General features: G+C 32.5%; 2 protein-coding genes across 3 annotated transcripts; both read left to right on the top strand.

Annotated features, from left to right (window-relative positions):
* The first annotated feature begins 955 nt into the window (after positions 1-955).
* Positions 956-13,956, top strand: LOC123881438 (structural maintenance of chromosomes protein 4). Its single transcript, XM_045930130.1, has 28 exons — positions 956-1,358; positions 1,446-1,535; positions 1,611-1,712; positions 2,256-2,432; positions 2,526-2,656; positions 3,788-3,866; positions 3,935-4,092; positions 4,185-4,260; positions 4,387-4,515; positions 4,591-4,735; positions 5,840-5,970; positions 6,933-7,085; positions 7,164-7,353; positions 8,417-8,550; positions 9,456-9,614; positions 9,837-10,145; positions 10,232-10,408; positions 10,586-10,669; positions 10,747-10,956; positions 11,106-11,195; positions 11,263-11,384; positions 11,459-11,614; positions 11,694-11,801; positions 12,060-12,120; positions 12,991-13,125; positions 13,246-13,333; positions 13,424-13,496; positions 13,588-13,956. Exons 1-28 carry the CDS (start codon positions 1,236-1,238, stop codon positions 13,706-13,708), a joined length of 3,711 nt encoding a protein of 1,236 aa, XP_045786086.1. The 5' UTR covers positions 956-1,235; the 3' UTR covers positions 13,709-13,956.
* Positions 13,957-16,632: 2,676 nt separating this feature from the next.
* Positions 16,633-19,359, top strand: LOC123881436 (plant intracellular Ras-group-related LRR protein 4-like). Of its 2 annotated transcripts, none has more exons than XM_045930129.1 (3): positions 16,633-17,334; positions 17,596-18,518; positions 18,832-19,359. In XM_045930129.1, the coding sequence occupies exons 1-3, from the start codon at positions 16,692-16,694 to the stop codon at positions 18,967-18,969; spliced, it is 1,704 nt and encodes a 567-aa protein (XP_045786085.1). In that variant the 5' UTR covers positions 16,633-16,691; the 3' UTR covers positions 18,970-19,359. The 2 variants fall into 2 exon arrangements, with proteins under 2 accessions (XP_045786085.1, XP_045786084.1); XM_045930128.1 differs by having other exon boundaries at positions 16,634-17,334; positions 18,828-19,359.
* The last annotated feature ends 3,863 nt before the right edge of the window (positions 19,360-23,222 follow it).

Below are 23,222 nucleotides of genomic sequence, written 5' to 3'. Positions count from 1 at the left end.
CACCTTATCTTATTTAATGGAGGGTCATGAGGGGACAACTATGAGGATCATTCGCATTGGAGTCAGAGCAACAGTACAAGTGAGTTGAAAATCACATCTTAACCCAAAATATTAAAACATTAAGTTTATAAATCATCTCACTTATAAAGTATCTAACTTATACTTTTATAAATAATATAGGACTTAACTCACCTGACACACTTGCCACAACACTTAATGTTTTTAAGAAAATCTTCACAAATAGTACTATCCATGTTCTAGCAACATTATAAATTAATATTAATGTCAATAATAATAGAGTCTAATTGATCTGCAAAATGTAAATACTGGACAAAACAATACAAAATAGAACAACACAAGAGACATATTTAAGGTATTGAACAAATTTTGTCTTTTACGATGTTTGCTGAATAAAATATTATTTTAATATTTTAGACAACTTATGGAGAGGACAAAAAATTATTCCATGGTTTAGTGAGGAATAAGAGTTTTAATTTTTGTCCGATCTTTGATCCCAATTTGTCCAATCTTAAGAATAATTTTCAAATCAAACAAACCCACTTGGGGTTGGTTTAGTGGTGTTGCCTTGGGTCATTGGATGCTCGTCTTAAGGTCTCAGGTTCGATTCTCCCTGGTGCCAATTTAGATGGGCCAAGTCCATACAGAGAAAAAAAACTCTGACTTTAAATGAGACCTCCGCAAGTGGGCGGTGTGATTGATCTTCTTGAATTAGTTGGTCATAGGACTGAATACCAAATTTTTTAAAAAAAAATCTTCAAATCAAACATCATACAACATAAATTATGCTTTCAGATCATTTATTATTTTTTAGTAGATCAAATGTATAAACCAAAACATGCCAATTTTTTACAGAGACAATTTCTTTTTATTAATTAAATAATTTGTAGGAGAAAAAAGGTATGTTAAACATTAAATATTTAAGCATTAAATAATTAGAAGCATGAATGAAGGTGAAGATTCAACAAGTGGGGTACGAAGACCTACATTCAAATTTTGAAAGCCCTCACAAAAATTTCATTTACCGCCAAAGCCAATCCCAATCGTGCTTTTCCATTTCCACTTCCAATCAAAAATCGCTTATGTTCATTTCAATTTAATTTAACGGTAGAGAAAACCAAACAACACAAAAACAAAAGAAACTTTACCTTGTTTCTTGATCTGTGCCCTAATTTCCCAAACAAAACCCTTATTCCGAGTTAACTCGTTCCTCTTCAATGGAATCGCAAGCCGACTCAGCTCGCGAATCAACAACACGCCCTAGACTCTTCATCAAAGAGATGGTTATGCAGAACTTCAAGTCTTATGCGGGTGAACAACGCGTTGGCCCCTTTCATAAGGTTAGATTCATCCATTTTTTCATTCAATTGCTTTAATTTCTTCAATTTCACTTGTCAAATTGAAATTTGGTTGAATTTTGATTTCAGAGTTTTTCGGCTGTGGTTGGACCAAATGGAAGTGGAAAGAGTAATGTGATTGATGCTATGTTGTTTGTTTTCGGGAAGCGAGCGAAGCAGGTGTGTTTTCTGGAATGTTCTAGAAAGTAGTTAATGCTATGTTGTAGTTGTTTGATTGTGAACTTGTGCTTGCAGATGAGATTGAATAAAGTTTCGGAGCTTATCCATAATTCTTCCAATCACCAGAATTTGGATAGTGCTGGGGTTTCTGTTCATTTTCAGGAGATTGTCGATACGGTAGCTTTTCATTTTAACCTTGTTTTGTTTACTATTTAGATTTTTATTGTTGTTTATGTATAATAACACGGAATGAGATATATATGAGTCAAGCCATAAAGATTTTCAATTTGAAGTCTAATCCTTTTTTCTTTTGTGAGGAATGAAAAACTGTAGATGTGGTTCTTTGGTTTTGTTTTAGGTTTTTTTCTTGGTTAATTTATCCAACACCAAATGAAAATTAGCAACATAGGTAAATTTGCAAGTGGAGTAAAAATTAGTTTGTGGGTAATTTTCATTAGGATCCACAATTCTTCGAGGAAACCTAGGCCTCCCGGTTAAAATTTTATTTGATGTATTTTCACTATTAATTCTAAAGATGGCATTGTTTCTCTAGTGTTCTTATTTTTCTTTGGTTTCTTCTGCCGCGAGCTTGTTTTTAAGCGGACCATTATACCACACTGCCAGTGATTAAAGAGTATTCAGATTTACAGTTTAACGACCCTTTTGTGTTTTTCATTTTTGATATATAAAAATATAGAACTGAATTATGTATGGGTGCAGGAAGATGGAACATATGAGGCTGTTCCTGGAAGTGATTTTGTAATTAAAAGGGTGGCTTTTCGGGACAACTCCTCTAAGTATTACATTAATAACCGTTCAAGTAACTTCACTGAAGTTACCAAGATATTGAAAGGGAAAGGTGTTGACCTTGACAATAATAGGTTTCTGATCCTTCAGGTTGGTTATTTCATGTATGATGCTTTTAATTTTAAATCTTGAAGTTGCACCTGCTATTTATCTTTTGTTGATGTTTGAACTGTTTCTTTTCAGGGTGAAGTTGAGCAGATTTCACTTATGAAGCCAAAATCTCAAGGACCTCATGATGAAGGCTTTCTAGAGTATTTAGAAGATATCATTGGGACCAACAAATATGTAGAAAAAATTGATGAGTCATATAAACAGTGAGCACTCTTTCTCCATTTCAATTATGAAATGCAATCTTCTCAATCAACATTACAAAAGCATAAATACTGATTGTTGTCGTTGCTGCCTGATTTGCTTATTACAATTAATTTATTGGGCGGGGGGGGGGGGGGGGGGGTATCTGAAAGGTTTTTTTTAGAGTTTATTTGGGGTTATGCATGGCATAAGTACCCATATGTTCTTAGGACAATTTAAAAAGCTTCTCAGGTGAGCTCATGAAAGTCAGTTTATGCCATAAGCTCTCATGACACAAGCTCTAATTTGATAAAGCTCTCATGACCTAAGCTGTTTGCCCAAACAAATAGTGCTTCAATTTGCCTTTTTGTTTTAAAACAACTTATAATCTGTTAGGAAACTCCAAAAACTGATGGATAGGAAACTAATTTTTTGGGCTAATTCACACTAATGGTACCATTACCAATTTACTATCTGCTATACTATCAACCATGTTTGAATATGAAGATCATAAGGAAAGGATAAACAGAAAAAGTAGGAATGACTGGATAAGCAGCAACTCAAGGGGCTGAAGCTGCAGCCTCCCAATTTCCTAGCACCTGGATCACTTTATTCATCTCCTTCACACAAGACCAATTCAGTCATATCTGACTGACAGGCTTCTTCCATATTCTTCTCACATTCTGTTATAACCAAATTAATAAATAGCCCCTATTGTCAGTCACTCAGATATTCTATTATAACTCTTGAGAGTCGTACATTGGATAATAGTGATATGGCACGACAACTTGTTATAAGTGATGAACACTCCTCATCTCAAAAGCTGGTATTGTGGTCTAACAAACTGATTGACAGCTATCACTTAACTGCCTAAGTTACTAACTACAAATGAAAGTACATTGGATAGTGAAATGTCACGACAACTTGTTATAAGTGATGAACACTCCTCATCTCAACAGCTGGTTTTGTGGTCTAACAAACTGATTGACAGCTATCAGTTAACTGCCTAAGCTACTAACTACAAATGAAAGTATAAACTATAAGGACAGTTTTCATATTTTTCTGGTCACACCGTCACACACTGTTTAAGTAATCACTTGCATTTCAATTATGGTACATAAATTCTAATGTCTGAAGTGTTGTTGATGTTTTAGGTTGGAATCTCTAAATGAGAGAAGATCCGGGGTGGTGCAAATGGTTAAGCTATCTGAGAAAGAAAGAGACAGCTTGGAGGCATGTAGAATTGTGGTTATATAGATCACTTGACATTTGAACAACCCCTAACAGTTCTTTTGCAACAGGATGTGAAAAATGAAGCAGAAGCATACATGCTTAAAGAGTTGTCTCTGTTGAAATGGCAAGAGAAGGCTACAAAGCTAGCTGTTGACGATACAAGTGGAAAAATGGATGAAGTACAAGTGGGTGTTGCTACCCTAGAAGAAAATCTTAAGGCAGAAAGGTAATTTTGAATTTCACCTATAATCTCACTCTCTCTAATTATTCGATTTCTTATTCTTGACTCATGAATAACTTAGTGATATCTTATTCCAGGGATAAAATCCAAGAAAACATACAAATTCTGAAAGAGCTTGAAACTAAGTACAACAGCTACACGAAAAGACAAGAGGTTTGCATGACATGGGACTTGACTTGAACTTATCAGTTTGGATCATGACACGGAAGATAATTTATATTCTTAGTGGTAAGCTCATCAGGTATAATCTGTTTTTTTCTTCTCTTATTCATGTAACAGGAGCTAGATAATGATATGAGGAAATGTAAGGAAGAATTCAAGGAGTTTGAGAGGCAGGATGTCAAGTATCGGGAAGATTTTAAGCACATGAACCAGAAGATCAAGAAGCTGGAGGATAAAGTGCAAAAGGTAATGGGAGGACATAATTTATTGCACTTTTTGAATGTATGCATGAACGAGATGCCTTATTCATTCTTATTTCAGGATTCATCAAGAATTGAAGCTCTTGTAAAAGAGGGTGAAGACTCAAATGATATGATACCAAAACTCGAGGATAATATCCCTAAACTGCAAACATTGTTGCTTGATGAGGAGAAGATCTTAGAAGAAATCACCGAGAGTTCTAAAGGTAGGCCCTTCTCCTTTTAAACTACTGATATACTTGAAGTTGGCTTTAATTAAATTTGATTTGCTGAATGCATCTCCATATGGTGCTTTTAACCATAACCTCATCAAAACTTCTCAGTTCATAAACAAGCTTCTCAATTCTGATACATAGCTGACTGTCCTGGCTTTTAGCTTATCTAGTTTTTAATTGATAGATAATGATGATTTTAATATGTTAAATCAGTTCAATATAGTTGTGAACCAGACCCCCAGCAGACTCAATCAACTATGTGAATAATATTTTCTATTGAACCATTTGTCAATTGGTTACTAAACCAACAGATAGGTATGAATTTGAATGGTTTGAGTCAATTCATATTGGTTTGGTTTCTTCTTAAAAAATAGTAGGTTGCTAGTTTTTTAGTATTTCCATGCTAATTTTTAAATGTTTAAATACTTACAAAAGTATAAAATTACTTATGCTAAGTATAGATACATTTATTTTTTCTTGTTTTTTGGATCACACATTTGTTAGTTTTCATGCACATGAAAACAGAAGGTGAAGTTGTGAAGAGGGTAAAAATCAATTGTATTTCTCACGACTGTTACAACTTTATAGGCTCTCTACTGCATCTACCGTAATTAAAAAGTTACTACAGCATAAAATTTGAAAATAAACACTGCATAATCTATTTACTAACCAAACTGATTGCATTAATAATACATGGCTTGGCATAGGCTAGATAAATGGGCTTTCTTTTTGGGTTTTCCCCATGTTTTTCCATCTTGTGGTTATACTTTGTCGGAAAATCAGTTGTTTTGCAACCAAACTTGTCTTCTTAGGAAGATCAAGGACATATTTCCTTTGAAAGATCAAGATAACTTTTCTAGAGTAGACAACCTCTATGCCGTGGAAGTACTTCAACCTCCTGTGGTCCTTCATTTTAAACTCAACTGCTAACTTATCCCTGTTTTTCTACTTCATCAGCTTGTCCAAATTATATTAAATTGATTTGACTCCATGTACACAGATGGAGCCAATATTCAATGAGCATTAGTGGAGATTCATTGCAGTGTTTCATTTCTTGACACTTCAAAATTAATTTTTTTTATTATTGGTAAGCAGTTGAAACTGAGAAATTCCGCTCTGAGCTTGCTAAGTTTCGTGTGGAGCTTGAACCTTGGGAAAAAGATTTGATCGAGCACAAGGGAAAGCTTGAAGTTGCATCCAGTGAGGCGAAGCTTCTAAATGAGAAGGTGATAATTACTTCTCTTATTTTAAATACTTACTCTGAGTCTCTTCTTGGAAGACAGTGATTAATCTTGTCTTGAAAATTTATGCATATATTCAAATAAACTCATGGTAATTTCAGAAGGACTCATATTTCTCTGTCCAGGCAAGCAAACGAAAAAGTGTTGTCAATGTCACTTTCATAATTCAACTCTTTTGGTCTGCACTTTTGTGTCTGTGCAGTTAAGCTGTATCTCATTGATATTACATGCTTATATTTCCTTTCTCTAGGCACTCAAACAAAAAGTATTGACATTTTCATAATTCAACTCTTATTATCAACACCTTTGTGTTTGTACAGTTTTGCATTATGTCTTCAATATTGCATTTAACAAGGCATGTGATAAATCTTTTAATTTGGCGTTTAAAAGCAGGTAAAATCTTGTTTTCTTTCTTATTTGATTACATATCTGGTTGAGTGGTTGTGATAAATTTTGATGCTGTTGAGGGACCACTGTCAGTGGGCTGTGGCTGTGTTATTGAAGTATTAATCTTTTCTTGGGTTGGATTATATTTAGCTTTCATTTTTGTATTGTGATTTCCCCTTTTGTCTCCATATATCATTTAATAATCTTGCCACACATTTTATGGATATATGCACAGCTACCTGAAACGAGCAGAGTCAAAGAAAGTGCATTAAATTTTTCCATGTATCAAAATTGACACATGCAGTGAAGCAAAAATGCGGCTGCACTTATCAAATGTGATATTATATACAAAACTAGTAGCACAAACTGAAGTTTTACTGTTACTAAAACATCAAAGCCAATTAATTCCTGACGTGCGTGCATGATTGGGATTTATGGAACTAATTTACTTATTATGTATTATCATATGCACATATAGACCGGAATCCATATATATACTTATGAGTAAGAGTAAGAGCATATTTGATGTTGAAGGTGATCCTTGATGTTTTTTTTTCCAGCATGAAGGTGCTAGTGAAGCCTTTAAAGATGCTCAAAATCAGATGAAAAGTATATCAGAAACAATTAAATCAAAAACGGCAAGCATTTCTCAAATTAAGAGTGATATAGAAAAGAGCAAGTCTGAAGCTTTAGAAGCTCACAGAGTGGAAGAAGTGAGCAATTTTTCCTTCTTGATTCCACTTTAACATTTCTATTCACAGGCTTTTGATGATAATGTTCTTTTTCTTAAGGAATGTATCAAAGAACAAGATGCCCTGATTCCCCTTGAACAAGATGCTAGACAGAAGGTTGCTGAACTGAAGTCTGTTTTGGATTCAGAGAAGAGCCAGGGATCAGTTCTAAAAGCAATCATGAAAGCTAAGGAAACCAGACAAATAGAAGGAATATATGGACGCATGGGTGACCTAGGTGCTATTGATGGTAAGGTTTCTTAATTGCGCAATCTTTCTGGCTTCACAATGTTCTTTTTAAGTTTTCCAAATTAGATCCCTTTCGTGCTGTAAAAGCTGCATGGTTCGTGATTGTCATGTTTGTATCTATTAATTAATGGATTTAAATTTTATGTTGGTATACTGAATTTTCAAAAACAAATATATCTTACCGTCAAAACAAAATATAACAAATATATTTTATTTTTTATGATGAAAATGTAATAGGCTTTATAGAGCTCGGGGGCAATGACTTATTGTTGTGGAAGTTTTGAATTTGAACTACTGGCCAAAAGCTAGGTTTATTCCACCTAGTGCCTGATTTGATTCTAATTTGAAGGTTTAAGTAAACTCAGAAGAGGAACAATCTCTTTTCCTAACTTAAACGACTTTTCCTTCCTCAAATTACATAAATTTAAAATACATATTCTAATTTCCAACATCCCAAAAGCAAATATATCATACATATATCATGTTTTTAGCAGCATTCTTTCTAGTCTTGGCAGTAAGATTCTATTGCTTGATACCATCAATAAATAAATATACTTAAAACAAGGTTTTTATGTAATAGACATTTGAAATTCATAGTAATTATGATCTGTAATTTCTTTTGAATTTATTGTTATTTCTAGTTAGAGTTTAACTCAGATGCACTGACAGTGTAAAGTAGTTTTACACCATCATCCAATAGGAACTCATCATATTGCCATGTAAGCCTATATTATAACCACTTTTTTAAAAATAACTACCAAATACTCAATTCTTATTGGACGTTGTGTAAAACTACTTTACACTGATAGTGCATGCCCCCTTTTCTCTATTAGTTATACTTACATTAGTTACTAGTTCACACTTTCCAAACATTTTTGGCTGAGTTTTATTTGGTTTTACTCGTAGAATGATATTAGATTAAATTATGAATATGGACACGGAGTATTGAATTTATCTTCTAATTGATCTTTGATGCTGGTGAACAGTGATCAAATTTATCATTGTATTGACATTGTGTGTGATCAGAGTATACCACGGTATTAACTTAAATTTGATAACTGCAGCAAAGTTTGACGTTGCAATATCAACAGCATGTTCTGGGCTTGACTATATTGTGGTGGAAACAACAAATGCCGCACAGGCCTGTGTTGAGTTACTTCGTAGAGAGAATCTTGGCGTTGCTACTTTCATGATATTGGTATTTATTTTATGAGTCCTTCTAAGATTTTCCCTAAGTGCACAAAATTTTGTGTTGGAAAAATAAACTTTTAAGAAATTAAATACAGTTTACAAGACAATATTTCCACATTTTGGTTCCTTAACAGGGGGACATGTTAGCATTTTTCTTATTTTTTTGTTATATTATCTAATGTGTTTCTGTTGCTGAATAGCTGTTTAAGATTTTTAATGGTATAAATAAATTTGCCGAATGTAACTCCTGGAGTACTACAGTTGGATTTGTATAGAGTATGGACATGCCTGAATTGATTCCTTAGCTATTTGCTAATTCATGTTTTTTCACATTAATTTCCAAGTTCCAGCTCCACTTAAAAGTCACTGTCATAGGACACTTCTACTTTAATTAGTTTCTTACTTCAATCTGCTGATATCCCTTAGCAACCGAGTCCAAATAATATTTATTTAGCAAAATCATTTATCAATGTAAAATGTCCATTCACGCGTTGCTCCACGTATTGCACTGGCAAATTAATAATACGAATTTGTTGATCCTTGGCTGGGAAAATGAACGTTATCAGATGTATGAAACCATTTTGTCCAGCGGTAGGTTTATGCAAAACAACTTCAACTTTTAGGTGAATTGATTCTTTAATCTTTACATGACATCAGTTCTTCTATAAAATGAAACCATTCTTGGTCTACTAGAAGCCATTTAAGTCCTTGTAGGTAACACTGAAGGCAAGCTAGCTTGTATGAATTTTTGGTTTATAAAATAATGCACTAGATTTGCTTGAATTGAATACGATTTCCCAGTGATTATCTAATTTGTTTTTCAATATTTTTTGTACAATGATAATAATTGAAACCAAACTAGACAAATATAATTAGAATAACAATCTATATATTTTTTGAATTTGTTTTCAGGAGAAGCAAGCTAATCATCTTTCAAACATGAAAAAGAGTGTGAGCACTCCAGAGGGGGTTCCCCGCCTTTTTGATTTAGTAAAGGTTCAAGATGAAAGAATGAAACTTGCTTTCTTTGCAGCACTTAGAAACACAGTTGTTGCTAAGGATCTTGACCAGGTCAGTTGTACCCCTCTACAGAGAACTCTGCTCTGATCATAAAACTTATTTCGATTGTATGTGATAACAGAAACAATGATTAAATTGTGGGGCTAAATATGATTATTTCTTATTTTAAAATATAAAATATATTATTTTGGTCTTGTACAGTTAATTTGCAACTGTTTGTATTGAAAAGGGAAGGAATTAAATAGCAACATTTTTTTTACTTGTAAATTTTAGGCAACACGCATAGCATATGGTAAAAACAATGAGTTTTGGCGAGTTGTTACTCTTGATGGTGCACTTTTTGAACAATCTGGAACAATGAGTGGTGGGGGTGGTAAGCCCAAGGGTGGGAAGATGGGCACATCTATTCGAGCTTCAAATGTGTCTGGTGAAGCCGTTGCAACTGCTGAGAAGGAATTGTCTGGATTGACTGATAAATTGAATGCAATTCGCCAAAGAATGGTGGATGCTGTGAAACAATATCAGGCCGCGGAAAAAACTATTGCTGCTTTGGATATGGAGCTGGCTAAAAGCCAGAAGGAGGTAATGCTTATTTTTTAATCTATAGAATGGTACTTTTATGGAGTTGTCGGTGCCAGGAATTGATTTCGTTTTCCCTTCTTCTACAGGTTGACAGTTTAAACTCGCAACATAGTTATATTGAAAGACAACTTGGTTCCCTTGAAGCTGCATCAAAGCCACAAGAGAATGAGCTTGATAGATTGAAAGAGCTGAAGAAGATTATTTCTGCAGAAGAAAGAGAGATTAATAGACTTACTGATGGATCTAAAAAACTGAAGGAAAAGGTGGGTTTTGAACTTCCTAATGTTTGCAACTTCAAATTCCTTTGCAATTTTTGTGTTGCTTTGACTGGTCCTGCATGTCATCTTTATCTTTTCTTTTGATATCTAGCAGTGTTTGCAGCTAACAAAGGTTATATCTTTATTTAACATAAGTTATCCAAACTTATCCACCATTTTTAGGTTTCGGAGCTTCAGAGGAATATAGAGAATGCTGGTGGTGAAAAATTAAAATCCCAGAAGTTGAAAGTCCAGAAAATTCAGTCTGTAAGCATCCTGAATATTGAGAAGAACTTTCAATTCAATATGAAACTGTCTCTTTACTAATGGTACCCATTTACTAGGATATTGACAAGACCAGCTCAGAGATTAACCGTCACAAGGTTCAAATAGAGACGGGACAAAAGATGATGAAGAAGTTGACCAAAGGAATAGAGGATTCAAAGAAGGAGAAAGAACGGTTAACTGAGGAGAAAGAAAAGTTAAAAGGAACTTTCAAAGAAATAGAGCAGAAAGCATTTGCTGTTCAAGAGAATTATAAGAAAACACAAGAGGTCCTTTTCGTTGTGCTTTTGCTTGTTTTTTAATGTAACTTATGTGCCTAAATAATTGAATCCATTAGTAGAACATATCTAGACATCGTTGTATATAGAAAACAGTGGTGGTAGTTGTCTGATCATGTATTGTTTACATTACTATGTAGATGATTGACAAACATCGGGATGTCTTAGAGGAAGCAACGTCTGAGCATAATAAGATGAAAAAAGCAGTGGACGAATTGCGTGCATCTGAGGTACTTGTTGTGTGGCAATTTTTCATCTCTTAAAGTTGGAGATTTCTCATTGTGGGGTATTTTGCAGGTTGATGCTGACTTTAAATTAAAAGACATGAAGAAAGCATATAAAGAATTGGAAATAAAGGGGAAAGGTTACAGGAAAAGACTAGATGAGTTGCAAACTGCTCTTTCCAAGCATCTTGAGCAGTATGTCTTTCAATATTTGTTTGGGAATACATACTTCACTATTCTGAAATTCTTATAAGTTAAATTGGATGCAGAATTCAGGTAGATTTAGTGGATCATGAAAAGGTACAGGCTACATTGGCTGAAGAACATCTTAATGCTGCTTGTGACTTGAAAAAGGCCTGTGAAACGGTCGCATTGCTTGAAGCACAACTGAAAGAGATGAATCCAAATCTTGATTCTATTGCCGAGTATGGCTTTCTCCAATTTATCTTGACTGTTATCCTTTTTGGTGTTGCACTGAAGTGTTTCTTAATTTATAATATCAAGGTATCGGAAGAAGGTATCGTTGTACAATGCGCGAGTTGAAGAACTTAATGCAGTCACTCAAGAGCGGGATGATATAAAGAAGCAATATGATGAATTGAGAAAGAAAAGGTGTGCATGTTATTTAGAGCAATGTTATATGAACCCAAATCAACAACGTATAACTGGACAACGTATATGCCAAGTCTTTGCTTGCATCCGAAGATGAACAGAAAATATTAAAAAAATGGCCTTGTATCTCCCAACTGTGTTGTTGATATACGGTGTAGTTGTCCAATTTTTATGTCAATATAACATTACACTTTATTTATCATTGACTTATTTTATGATTTTCTATGTGAAAAATGTAAGCTGAATCTTCCATTTCAGATTGGATGAGTTTATGGAAGGATTTAATGCCATATCATTAAAGTTAAAGGAAATGTACCAGGTTTGGAAATCTGCCATCTCTCTCTCTCTCTCTCTCTCTCTCTCTCTCACACACACACACACACACACACACCTCCTTACAAAGACATGAAATTGTGCTTTACTCTGCAGTATTGTTTACTGAGCTTTTAACTTGTTATATAACTGCAAATAACATATCTGGATCATTATGTTTGCATGACTTCTGATAACAGTGAAGTTGTGTTTTGAACGTACTGCCACTTACAAATTGGTGGTAAGACAGAAAAATTTATGATTTATAAGATGTGAATCTCATTGTGCTGACAGATATGTAAGAAACTGGATAATATAACTGGACAACAGATTAGTAATATTGAAATCATAGGAAAAACAGAAGAATAAGAAACAACGCCCTTCATTAATGGGAATGTAAACCCTTCTTTCTGTCTCTTTGATTTAACTGGAAATGGTGAAGGGTGGCACATATTACATAAGATTCTCACCTTTTCACATTGGGAATGAAAGAGAGAGGAGAATATGAACAAAAATGGTCCTCATAATCCATCAAATTGCAATTTTTTTTTTTAAGCCTTGAATCAAATATGGGAGGGAACATTACGTTACATTCCCAATCTAATTTTTCTTGAAATATATACACATCTTGAAACAAGGGTCTTTAGCTGTTCACTGCTTAATACATTGGAATAGTTCTAATAAGAAGTAACATAATTCGGCTGTCAAGTACTACTTGCACAATATTTACCATTTTTTTTCACAAACATGTCCAAAAGCTCAGGGTTCTTTCCGGTCTTAATATTTGCAAGATCATCAATAACTCACAAACATAGTTCCTAATAGATTACACAGGACTGTGATAATTAACAAGTATTATCTTTTTTATTGTTCGCAGATGATTACACTTGGAGGTGATGCTGAACTCGAGCTTGTGGATTCTTTGGATCCTTTCTCTGAAGGCGTTGTATTCAGTGTCAGACCACCAAAGAAAAGCTGGAAAAATATTGCTAACTTATCGGGTGGTGAAAAGGTCTCCTCTCCCTCTCTTCATTTCATTTTTGACTTCAATTCATACATTATATAATTCATGGATGGATATCTTTTTTCCCTATTAATATTGAGTGGGGTATTTTTGTTATTTATTTTCCAGACTCTTAGCTCATTGGCTCTTGTATTTGCTCTTCATCATTATAAGCCTACACCGCTTTATGTAATGGATGAAATCGACGCCGCTCTGGGTACTTGCTATTAACTTTGTAGTTAAACTATTTAGTTGTAATTACTTTATATTTGCAATACACTAAACTATCTGCTATATGATCTGGCAGACTTCAAGAATGTATCTATCGTTGGGCATTATGTGAAAGACAGGACTAAGGATGCTCAGTTCATTATCATTAGGTAGGTTTCATACTTTAAGAAAGTATTTTCTAAGTAAATATTTGCTTAATTAGTTTCAATACTTATTGTGGTATCCTCATTCTTCTTGCAGTCTAAGGAACAATATGTTCGAATTGGCTGATAGACTTGTTGGTATTTATAAAACTGATAATTGCACAAAGAGCATCACTATTGATCCGTGCAGTTTTGTCGTTTGCAAGAAGGGTGCATGAAGATTTGTGGGTGTACTTGGATGTTAAATTGTAGAATGCTTAAATAACGTCTCTTGTACCAGTTTGATCTGGTATATAATTGTTATCAAGTTATTAATTTATTAGTGTCATATATATATATTCTGTATATCTAATGACAAACTTAGCTGACTTCTAATTGTAGCATGAACATACATCAGATATAAATGAAAAATGTATGTAATTAGTTTTATCTGTTAAATTGGCACTATATTTGAAAATTTTCAAAATAGATGATCGTAGTTTTCATATCAATAGTTTGTATTCAAAATCTATCAAGTTTGTTGGGAGCAATACTTACTAGACTTTTGTTAAGATCGATTGGACAATCCTCGGATTCGACCTCTGATAAAAATAATACTTAACTAGGTTTTGAGTAACTCATTAATTTATCCTTTGAAATTATATGAGCATGTCATTTTACTCACTAAAATCTTCAAATAAGTGAAACACTCTGAATTTTGTACACATTAAGCAAATTGATCTTTCTATTAACTTGTGATGTTGGAGGGTATTGCATGAACATTAACTGCATACTACATTTTCTTAAGCAACTGCATACTATATGACAAGGGCTTTATCTAATATATGTATAAGTGAGACAAATCTTTGATTATGCACAAATTTGTTTTGACTATTCGATCAATAAGTCGCCATTATCACATCTTATTTGATACACTGGTGAAATTTGTTGATTTAACGGTGAAAACAAACTTATGCATGATGAAAATTTTGTTTCACTTGTGCACAATAGGTTTAGCCCATAACAAGACAAGTTTATGTATACGCCAACATCCTAAATTTCTCCAATTCGAAAAGAAATTGGATACCTATTTTATTCTTCAAGTATAACAATTCCTCTAAAAAAGATATGATGATGTGTTCTCCACTTGAATGGTGTTGAATTTGTAATAAAAATTGGGCAAGAGAATATGTGTGGGGAAAAGACGTAAGAAAAGAGGGAGGGAAACATAACATATGTGCACGGGTTTCACCTGAAAAAGGAAGAAGGGACAGGTGGTATAGCAATTGAGGTTGAATTGAAATGAAGTTGTTAGTTAGGTTGGGTTAAAGCCAAAAGGCAAACGGTTATGGCGTGAATAGTAGTATCCATCCATAGACATATATGGTAGTTATATTAGTTGGATAGGAAGGGATTCATGAATCACCACGTGTCCCCTCTTTCATAATTCATAATCATAATTACTACCTCAATTACCACCTCTCTCTGCTTCCTTCCTTCTGTTCCACTATCACTATCACTCTTCGCCTCTTTTTTTGTTTTTTTGTCTATAGACAAAATGAAAAAGTTATTGAAAACTCACACACATAAAGTGGAGTGATTAGGGTTCGAGCCTCAATCATGACGTCTGACACTAACAATTTTGACATTTCTACCAATTAAGCTAGGATTTGTGGACATCACTCTTTGCTTTCTAAACACACTTCGTCATGTGCTGTTTACTTGTTAACAAAATGATTTTTCTTGATGGTTAATTAGTTTTAGTTTCTTATAATATTTAGAAATTAAATAGAAATAATCTTATTTCTTAAAAAATGTATTCCTAAAAGTTATATTTTAACAGAGCAACACTTTCTCAATAATCTTATATTATTTGTTCTTATCGGTTATTGAGTAAAAATACTCCTAAATTATTAAAGGCAGTATGAGCTTTATCTTTTATTTACTTTTTCCCTTCTTTCTCTAGAGTTAAATGATTCCCTTACCATTGGTAAATTAACATTAGTATGACAAACATAATTCAGTCTAATATATGCAATATTGCATATGTTAAAGCAATTAAAAATAGTAAATTTTTATTGAAAAATAATAATTATTTATTAAAAAGTTATACATTTAATATAAAAAGCACAAGTTTCAATATAAACCTATTATTTTGAACTTTTTAACATGTGCAAATTTGCGCATGATAGAAAATCCAAATTTTTATTGCAAAATGCACATGATAGTAATTAATTATTGTTTATTGTTATATATATTTTTCAGTTTTTTTTTGTGTGTGTGGAAGTGTCATTAACTGTTTATCATGCTTTCTATATAAATAGGGGTGCTCAAATCCAAACCAATCCAAATAAAAACCGAAAATTGATCCAAAAAAACCAAAAACCGCAAAAAACCGAAGTTTTTTGGATGTGTTTGGATGTTCTTTTGTGAAAACCGCTGGATCGGATTTCGGATTGATTTCTTAAAACTGATCCAAACCGAACCAACCGCATATATATATTTTAATATTTATTTATCTTTTTTTTTTTTTTTTTGGTCAGATAGCCTAGTGGCTTGAAATTCCACCTTTAAAGATGGATAAGTGGAGTGTCCAGGGTTCGAACCCTGGCTCCTGCATATAAAATGCTGATGTCCCAACCAATTGAGCTAAGCTCATGGGGACATATTTATTTATTTATCTTTTTATTAGTATAAATATATATAGTGCATTAACCTTTTTTTTCATTTTAAATTTTGTTAATTAATTTAATCTATTTTAAATTTTGTTAATTTTTTTTTTTTTTACTTTTTATATGTTTCGAATATAATTGGTAATTGTCATTCCAAAATATTAATTTTTAATATATTATATGTTATATTTTACATCAAACTTAATATTTATTTTGTCAAAAATGTCAAACTATTATTTTGTAGCGTTTTTTATAATATTTATATTTATTAAAAAAAATTAGAATTTATAATTTGGATATCCAAAAACCGATCCAAATTTAAACCGCATAATATTGGATCGGATTGGATCGGATTTTTTTTATTTGTCATCCAAAACCGAACCAAACCGCAAATAAATCTATTTTTGGATCGGATGAGTTTTTGCCTCAAAACCGATCCAAACCGAACCGCGAGCATCCCTATATATAAATGCTTCTCTTCTTCTTCTTCTTTTCTTTCTAGAAAATAAACTCTAAATCTAAACTAAACTTGCCAAATTCACACCAAAAAATGGATTCTTCTTCATCATCATTATCGGTAGTACGATCAACAGACGAAACAATAGAAGAAATAATGAAAACTCAAAGATCATTACCAACAAGACCAAAAACTGAGGAAGTTGAAGCAGCAATAACGGTTATTGAAAACGCCGAGAGAGAAGAAGCATCTAAACTCAAAGCATTGCCATCATCGTCGAGCAAGAACAAAAGTTCTTCTTCATCCATGGCGGAAGAGCTTCTCACAATTCTACAAGAGATGCAGAAAAGTATAGCACATTACGAATGCAAAGAGAAAAAGAGAGACGCTCTTAAACTCTTAGATCTCGAAAATGTTCATGTTGTATTCGATGACTTGATTTTGAGAACTTCTAATTGTGTTTCAAATTCGAAGAGAATTTATAGTAGCGCTAATGGGCCTAAGGCCCATAACGCTTCTTCTCCGAATTTTGTTTCTTCTTCGGGTTTGTTTAACAAAGAAGATGTTAAGGAGAAGAAGAAGGGTTTGGAATTAAGATTGTTTGCAAAAGATGACAGTTATTTGAATAATAATTCTAAGTCTAAATTCAACATTGATGGTTATGCAGTTGGACAGAAATTCTTCTCCAAACCGAAGTTAGTTGATAATTCTTCAACTATACATGCATCCATTTCAGGTAACCCAATTGATTATTTTGCTAGAAAAATTGGCAATGGCATAATATTGTTGTTATGATAAAATTTGGTTAAGTTTATAGTTTTGTGGATTTTATGCTTAATGCATGTGTTCTTTTTAAGTTCTCAAAACCCATTGTGGTCCATATAAGATAATTGTTGCATACATTCTTTGAAAATTTGCTAATTGTGCAAAGAAATGTGAATTAATATTTTCTAATGGAAATGGAATAATTATTTAATTTTTTCTTTCATTTTTGTAGGTGAAAAAGATGGTGGTGAAAACAGGTTGAGTTTGATAAAACTAGCCAACTTAATTGAAGTTTATGCAAAGAAAGGCATATGTGAATTAAACCTACAAAACAAGTTAAAGGACAAAGTTGATTGGTTACCCGATTCATTAGGAAAGTTATCAAGTTTAATCACTTTGGATTTATCCCAAAACCGGATTATAACCTTACCTTTCACAATAGGTAAACTTTCATCCTTAACCCATTTGGATTTACATTCAAATCAAATCAAAGAGCTACCAAATTCTATTGAAAATCTCATTAACTTAAGTCACCTAAATGTTAGTGGAAATATGTTGTCCTCTCTACCACATTCTCTTTCCAAATTGGCGCGACTCAAAGAGCTTAATTTGAATTCAAACCAATTGTCCTCGATTCCTGATTCAATCGGTTCACTTGTTAAGTTAAAAGTTTTGAACATCGAAACAAATGACATAGAAGAAATTCCACATTCAATCGGTCATTGTGCTTCTCTGAAAGAGCTTTGCGCCGATTACAATCGGCTCAAGGCTTTACCCGAAGCTATAGGACAAATTAAGAGCCTTGAGATTCTATCTGTAAGATACAACAATATTAAACAATTACCTACGACGATGTCGAATATGATTAATCTTAAGGAACTTAATGTGAGTTTTAATGAGCTTGAGTTTATTCCTGAGAGCTTGTGTTTTGCTACTAAGATTGTTAAGATGAATGTTGGGAACAATTTTGCTGACATGAGATCATTGCCAAGGTCTATTGGGAACCTTGAAATGCTTGAAGAATTGGATATTAGTAATAATCAAATACATATTCTTCCTGATTCTTTTAGAATGCTCACTCATCTTCGTATATTAAGAGTTGAAGAAAATCCTCTTGAAGTCCCACCAAGACATATAGTTGAAAAAGGAGCACAGGTATCTTTTCAAATTTAGTTAATTATTTATTTTTTAAGTAAATGTATTGTGGTGTATTTTAGCCAAAAGACTTGTTTGATTGCATTTTAGTTTTTTTTTTTAATATGTTTATAGAATCATTTTTTTTGAACATCAAGATTCAATTTTTCAAACCCACTTGGGTTGGTGCATTGGTATTGGCTTGGGACCTGAGAGTGTGCTCCTCTTGAGGTCTGAGGTTCGATTCTCTCTTGCGCCAATTTGGGTGGGCTAATTTAGCTTCTTCAAAAAAAAAAATTCAATTTTTCATCATGTGTTGGTGCAATGTAGGCAGTTGTGCAATATATGGCTGAGCTTGTGGAGAAGAGGGATGCTAAATCACAGCTACTCAGGCCCAAAAAGAGTTGGACTGATCAGATATGCTTTTTTTCAAAGTCTAACAAAAGAAAGCGTGAAAGGGTTGATTATGTGAATGCTTGATTGAGTTCAATTAAACCACATTGTTCAAAAGTTGCATATTGCAAGAGTTAATTAGAGAGTTGCTTTTCTAGTCAATATTACTTGGGTGTAGAATTGAAATTAGGTGTTGATACATGATTTAAGGTTAATGGTCATGTAAGTTACTTCTATCAAAATTTTATTGTAACATTGATGTATATATGTGGTTAGTTAGACACCCTTGTCTTATGTGTGACAATTGCAAAATGTGGCGAGAGGTGTAATATGTATAAGTGACTTCTATCAAAGTTTTAAGTTTCATATTATCAAGATTTCAATCTATGTTGAATGTGTATATATATGGTTAGACACACCATCTTATAAGCTAATAAATTTTAAAAGAACTCGACATGAGAGTTGAACTCATGACCCATACTACATATACAACTAATGCTCATGAATTTTGATGTTATAGCATATTGCATTAAACAAGTCAGTGCTAATGATATATTACATACATTTGTTTGTCTAAAAGAAATGAATTTAATTTTAGTAAAAAAAAATGATTTTAATTAATATTTTTTAATTTATTTTGGAATATGAAAAATTAATATTTAATCCATAAATATACAAAGAATAGTTCATGTGAATAATACAAAGAATAGTTCATGTAAATATACAAAGAATAATTTGATAAATTAAAAGTACATAATCTATTATGTGAATTTTACATGCATGCATGCTATATAATGAAGAGTTAGTGATGCAAAAACGGGTCAATCCGCTTCGCAACAATCCGCCTCGTTATCAATAATCTGTCAAAAACAGTGTGAGGCGGGACGAGCCAACTATATGTAGTGGGTTGAATATATCTCACCTGCCCCATTTTATGGTGGGCCGGCGGCAGTGACGGAGCCAGAAATATTGAGCAGTGGGGGCAATCGAACTATGATTATAGTCCATAAAAATCAATATAATTTTTATATGTTCGTAATATATTTTGAACATAAAGATGTTCGACATAATAGATGAACACATCATAAACACAAAAGAGTCACAATATTAACATTAACATAAATTTATGAATAAAAAACGAAATAGAAATTTTTTTGGAGGATGAAAACAATTTATTTTTCTTTTTAAGAACTAAAATAAAATTATTATTTCAAATAATTAATAAGTGGATTTAATTTTGTTATAAAATACTATATTATAGAAGGATGTTTAAAAAATTTGAAGCTAAATAAATAAAAAATAAAATAAGAAACATATGCGGGAGATATTCTTTTAGAATGACTTGCATAGATAGAGTAATACTCTAAGATTATATATGTGGGTGGACATGTATTGTATAAGATGGGGTATCAAGAATTTCAAAAATTAGTGGGGGCTCATGCCTGCATAGGAGCCAACGTAGCTCCGTCCCTGGCCGGCAGGATACCACTACAAGAAATTTGACTTATAGCAACGGAAAATATCCGTAAGTAAATGTCACACAACTTAATTTGACTTATAGCAACGGAAAATATCCGTAGGTAAAAGTTACCCACTTCAAAATTGAAACCAAATCAATTCCATTCCATACCTTTAAAACACATAAACCTTTTCCCCTCAAAAGAGAGTGTTACCAGAGATGATGATCGGCTATATTTGACGGTGGTTTTCGGTTAGGTTTGATTGGAAAAGGAAATTAAGAGATGTAATAGAATTGATTTGGCTTAAATTTTGAAGTTGTACGACGTTTACCTACGGACATATGCCGTCGCTATAAGCCAAATTAATCTTTTTGACTTTTACCTTCGGACAGATGCCATTGCTATAAGTCAAATTTCTTGTGGTCGCCAATTTTTTAAATAAAATTTTATTAATTAAAAAATTCACAAAGAGAATGTAAAAATAATTAAATTAAAGAACATTTATCTAACAAAAATATGTATATATTGAATCTATAAAAATTATAATTTGAAAGTTTATAATATATCATAAAATATATATATCTAAAAAACTAACAAGACATAACTCTTTCTACTTTATGAATCAAATATGAGAAAACTTAAAAAGTTGTTTGTAACTTATATATAAAAAAAGAGGTGAATTTTTTATTTTTTAATTTTTATTGCTACTAGACCACCCGACGGATCAACCAACTCCATCACCACCCTATTTTTCTAGCAGGTTAGGCGAAGCAAGCCAACTACTAATAGTGATCAACCCACCGCGCCAAAAATAGCAGGCTAAAAGGGTTGACCCTACAGGCCTTAGGCTATGTTTGGATTGGTGGTACAAAATGGAATGGAGCGGAATGGAACATAATGGAATGGAGTGGAACGGAGCGGAATGGAGTAAAGATACCATTCCATTGTTTGGATATATTTTATAAATATTCATTCCATTGCATACACCCCAATTTGGAGGGGAAAGAAAATTAGAAGATTGGATGGTATGGGATGGAATTAGTTCCATTGTGTTCCATTCCACTCCATTCATTTTTTGCAAATCCAAACAATGGAACTTAGTTAGTTACCACTCCATTCCATTCCATCCTTTACCACCAATCCAAACATAGTCTTAAGCATTTTGCCATCCTAATAGTTCATGTGTATTTTAAACAAAATAAGGGGATATTTAGGATATGAATTCCATGCAGTCATGGAACGGTGCAGTGATGCAGCCGATTTTTTATGCACCATTGATTGAAATCAAATGATGCAGATTTAACACTACAAAACATATTACTATAATATATTGATCAGATCCAATGATTGTGATTCACCTGCAGTCATTATTTGACTGCAGGGAATCTGTATCTGGATATTTAGGTCATTGCAACAATTTTTAGGACAATTTAGTCCCTATTATCATACAAATAGTTCTTGTGCATACAAAGTAAGTTCTTTCATTTTAACCGAGTTTTCTTCATATTTAAAAGTCTGAAATTGAATTTCCAAATATACTACACCCTCCGATCCTTAATATAAAAGAAAATTTACTTTTTAGATTTATTGAAAATCTAATGTATCTGATCTATAATATATACCAAATACATTAAATTTTCAATCTATCCGATCCTTAATATAATAAGATGTTTACTTTTTATATTCATTAAAAATCTAATGTATCTATTGTAAAAAAAAACTAATATATCTAGTCTATAATATAGACCAATACATTAAATTATCAATAAATCTAAAAAATAATTTTTCTTATATTAAAAATCAGAAAAAATAATATTTATTTAACCAAAGACGCTTGATAAAGCATAAGTTAACCAGCAGTTTCAAAAATGTATTTTTCCACAATGAAACCGAAAACGCTGAGTTGGACAAACATGTCCAGCGTGTTCTGTGTGTGACAATGCAACATAAATTTCCGTACATAAATAATCTCAGTCTCTATAGAATCCAAATATTTGAGTGCTGTTTTTCAACTTTAGACATTGAATTCTGACGACTTGAGTACAATAACGGTTTTTTTGCAGCCAATGAATTGGAAAAAGCTGAGGTGGACTTTACAGGAGGAGTACAGTAGGACGTTTTTATAACTTTGAGAAAAGTGTATCCTTAAATTTAGAAACTTTACAGCAGGCATATATATTTTGTGTGACGACATGAGTTTCCGTAGAGTAACTCATACTGTACTTTGTGAGTAGTAGTGAGTCAGTCCAAAAATACTTTCAATGCTTTGAGGGGTTTCTTCTTATCACTTTGTTTGACCTACACCCACATCTGGATAATCTTTTCTTTCCGTCTTAAAATATAAGTAAAAATAAGTTAAAAAAAGTTGATATATTTGATTTAAAATTTGGACTAAATACATCCATTTTGATTGACTAATTTTTGCTTATATTTTGGGACGGAAGAAATATAGTCTAGTGACCAAAAGTTTTACTTTTTTAACATGAATAAATAGTCTATAAAAAAAAAGAATAAATGGAGAATGAGTTTATTTTTATTATAATTGAGTTATGCTTACACATCAAAAATACATTTTTATTTATTTTTTTGTACGTATAAAATATAAAAAATGTAAAAATAAACAGAGGAGTGTATATATATACACACATGCACATAAAAAAAGGAAATTTTAATAAAATAATATACTTTGTTTTGTTGGTCTTTATAAACATAAAAATATTACGAAACTTATAATTGGAGTTTAAATTCAAAATTCGTCACTTGTTTGACCTAGAAGTGAAACTCTGACCGTCCGACTATTTGAAAAAAATAAACTGATCTCGTCCTATATTTTTACATGGAAATTAAAAAAATTTGTAAATAAATGAAAGAA

This window comes from Trifolium pratense, linkage group LG4 (assembly GCF_020283565.1).
Source record: "Trifolium pratense cultivar HEN17-A07 linkage group LG4, ARS_RC_1.1, whole genome shotgun sequence".
NCBI classification, from domain to species: Eukaryota; Viridiplantae; Streptophyta; class Magnoliopsida; order Fabales; family Fabaceae; genus Trifolium; species Trifolium pratense.
The sequence above is the reverse complement of the archived record's forward strand: the minus strand, read 5'-3'. Positions and strand labels throughout refer to the sequence as shown.

Coding starts and splice junctions, on each gene's coding strand:
- LOC123881438 (XM_045930130.1), top strand. CDS start 1,236: ATGGAATCGCAAGCCGACTCAGCTCGCGAATCAACAACACGCCCTAGA. Junction 4,736..5,839: donor AATCACCGAGAGTTCTAAAG/GTAGGCCCTTCT, acceptor ATTGGTAAGCAG/TTGAAACTGAGAAATTCCGC. Junction 7,086..7,163: donor AAGCTCACAGAGTGGAAGAA/GTGAGCAATTTT, acceptor CTTTTTCTTAAG/GAATGTATCAAAGAACAAGA.
- LOC123881436 (XM_045930128.1), top strand. CDS start 16,692: ATGGATTCTTCTTCATCATCATTATCGGTAGTACGATCAACAGACGAA. Junction 17,335..17,595: donor TATACATGCATCCATTTCAG/GTAACCCAATTG, acceptor TCATTTTTGTAG/GTGAAAAAGATGGTGGTGAA. Junction 18,519..18,827: donor TAGTTGAAAAAGGAGCACAG/GTATCTTTTCAA, acceptor GGTGCAATGTAG/GCAGTTGTGCAATATATGGC.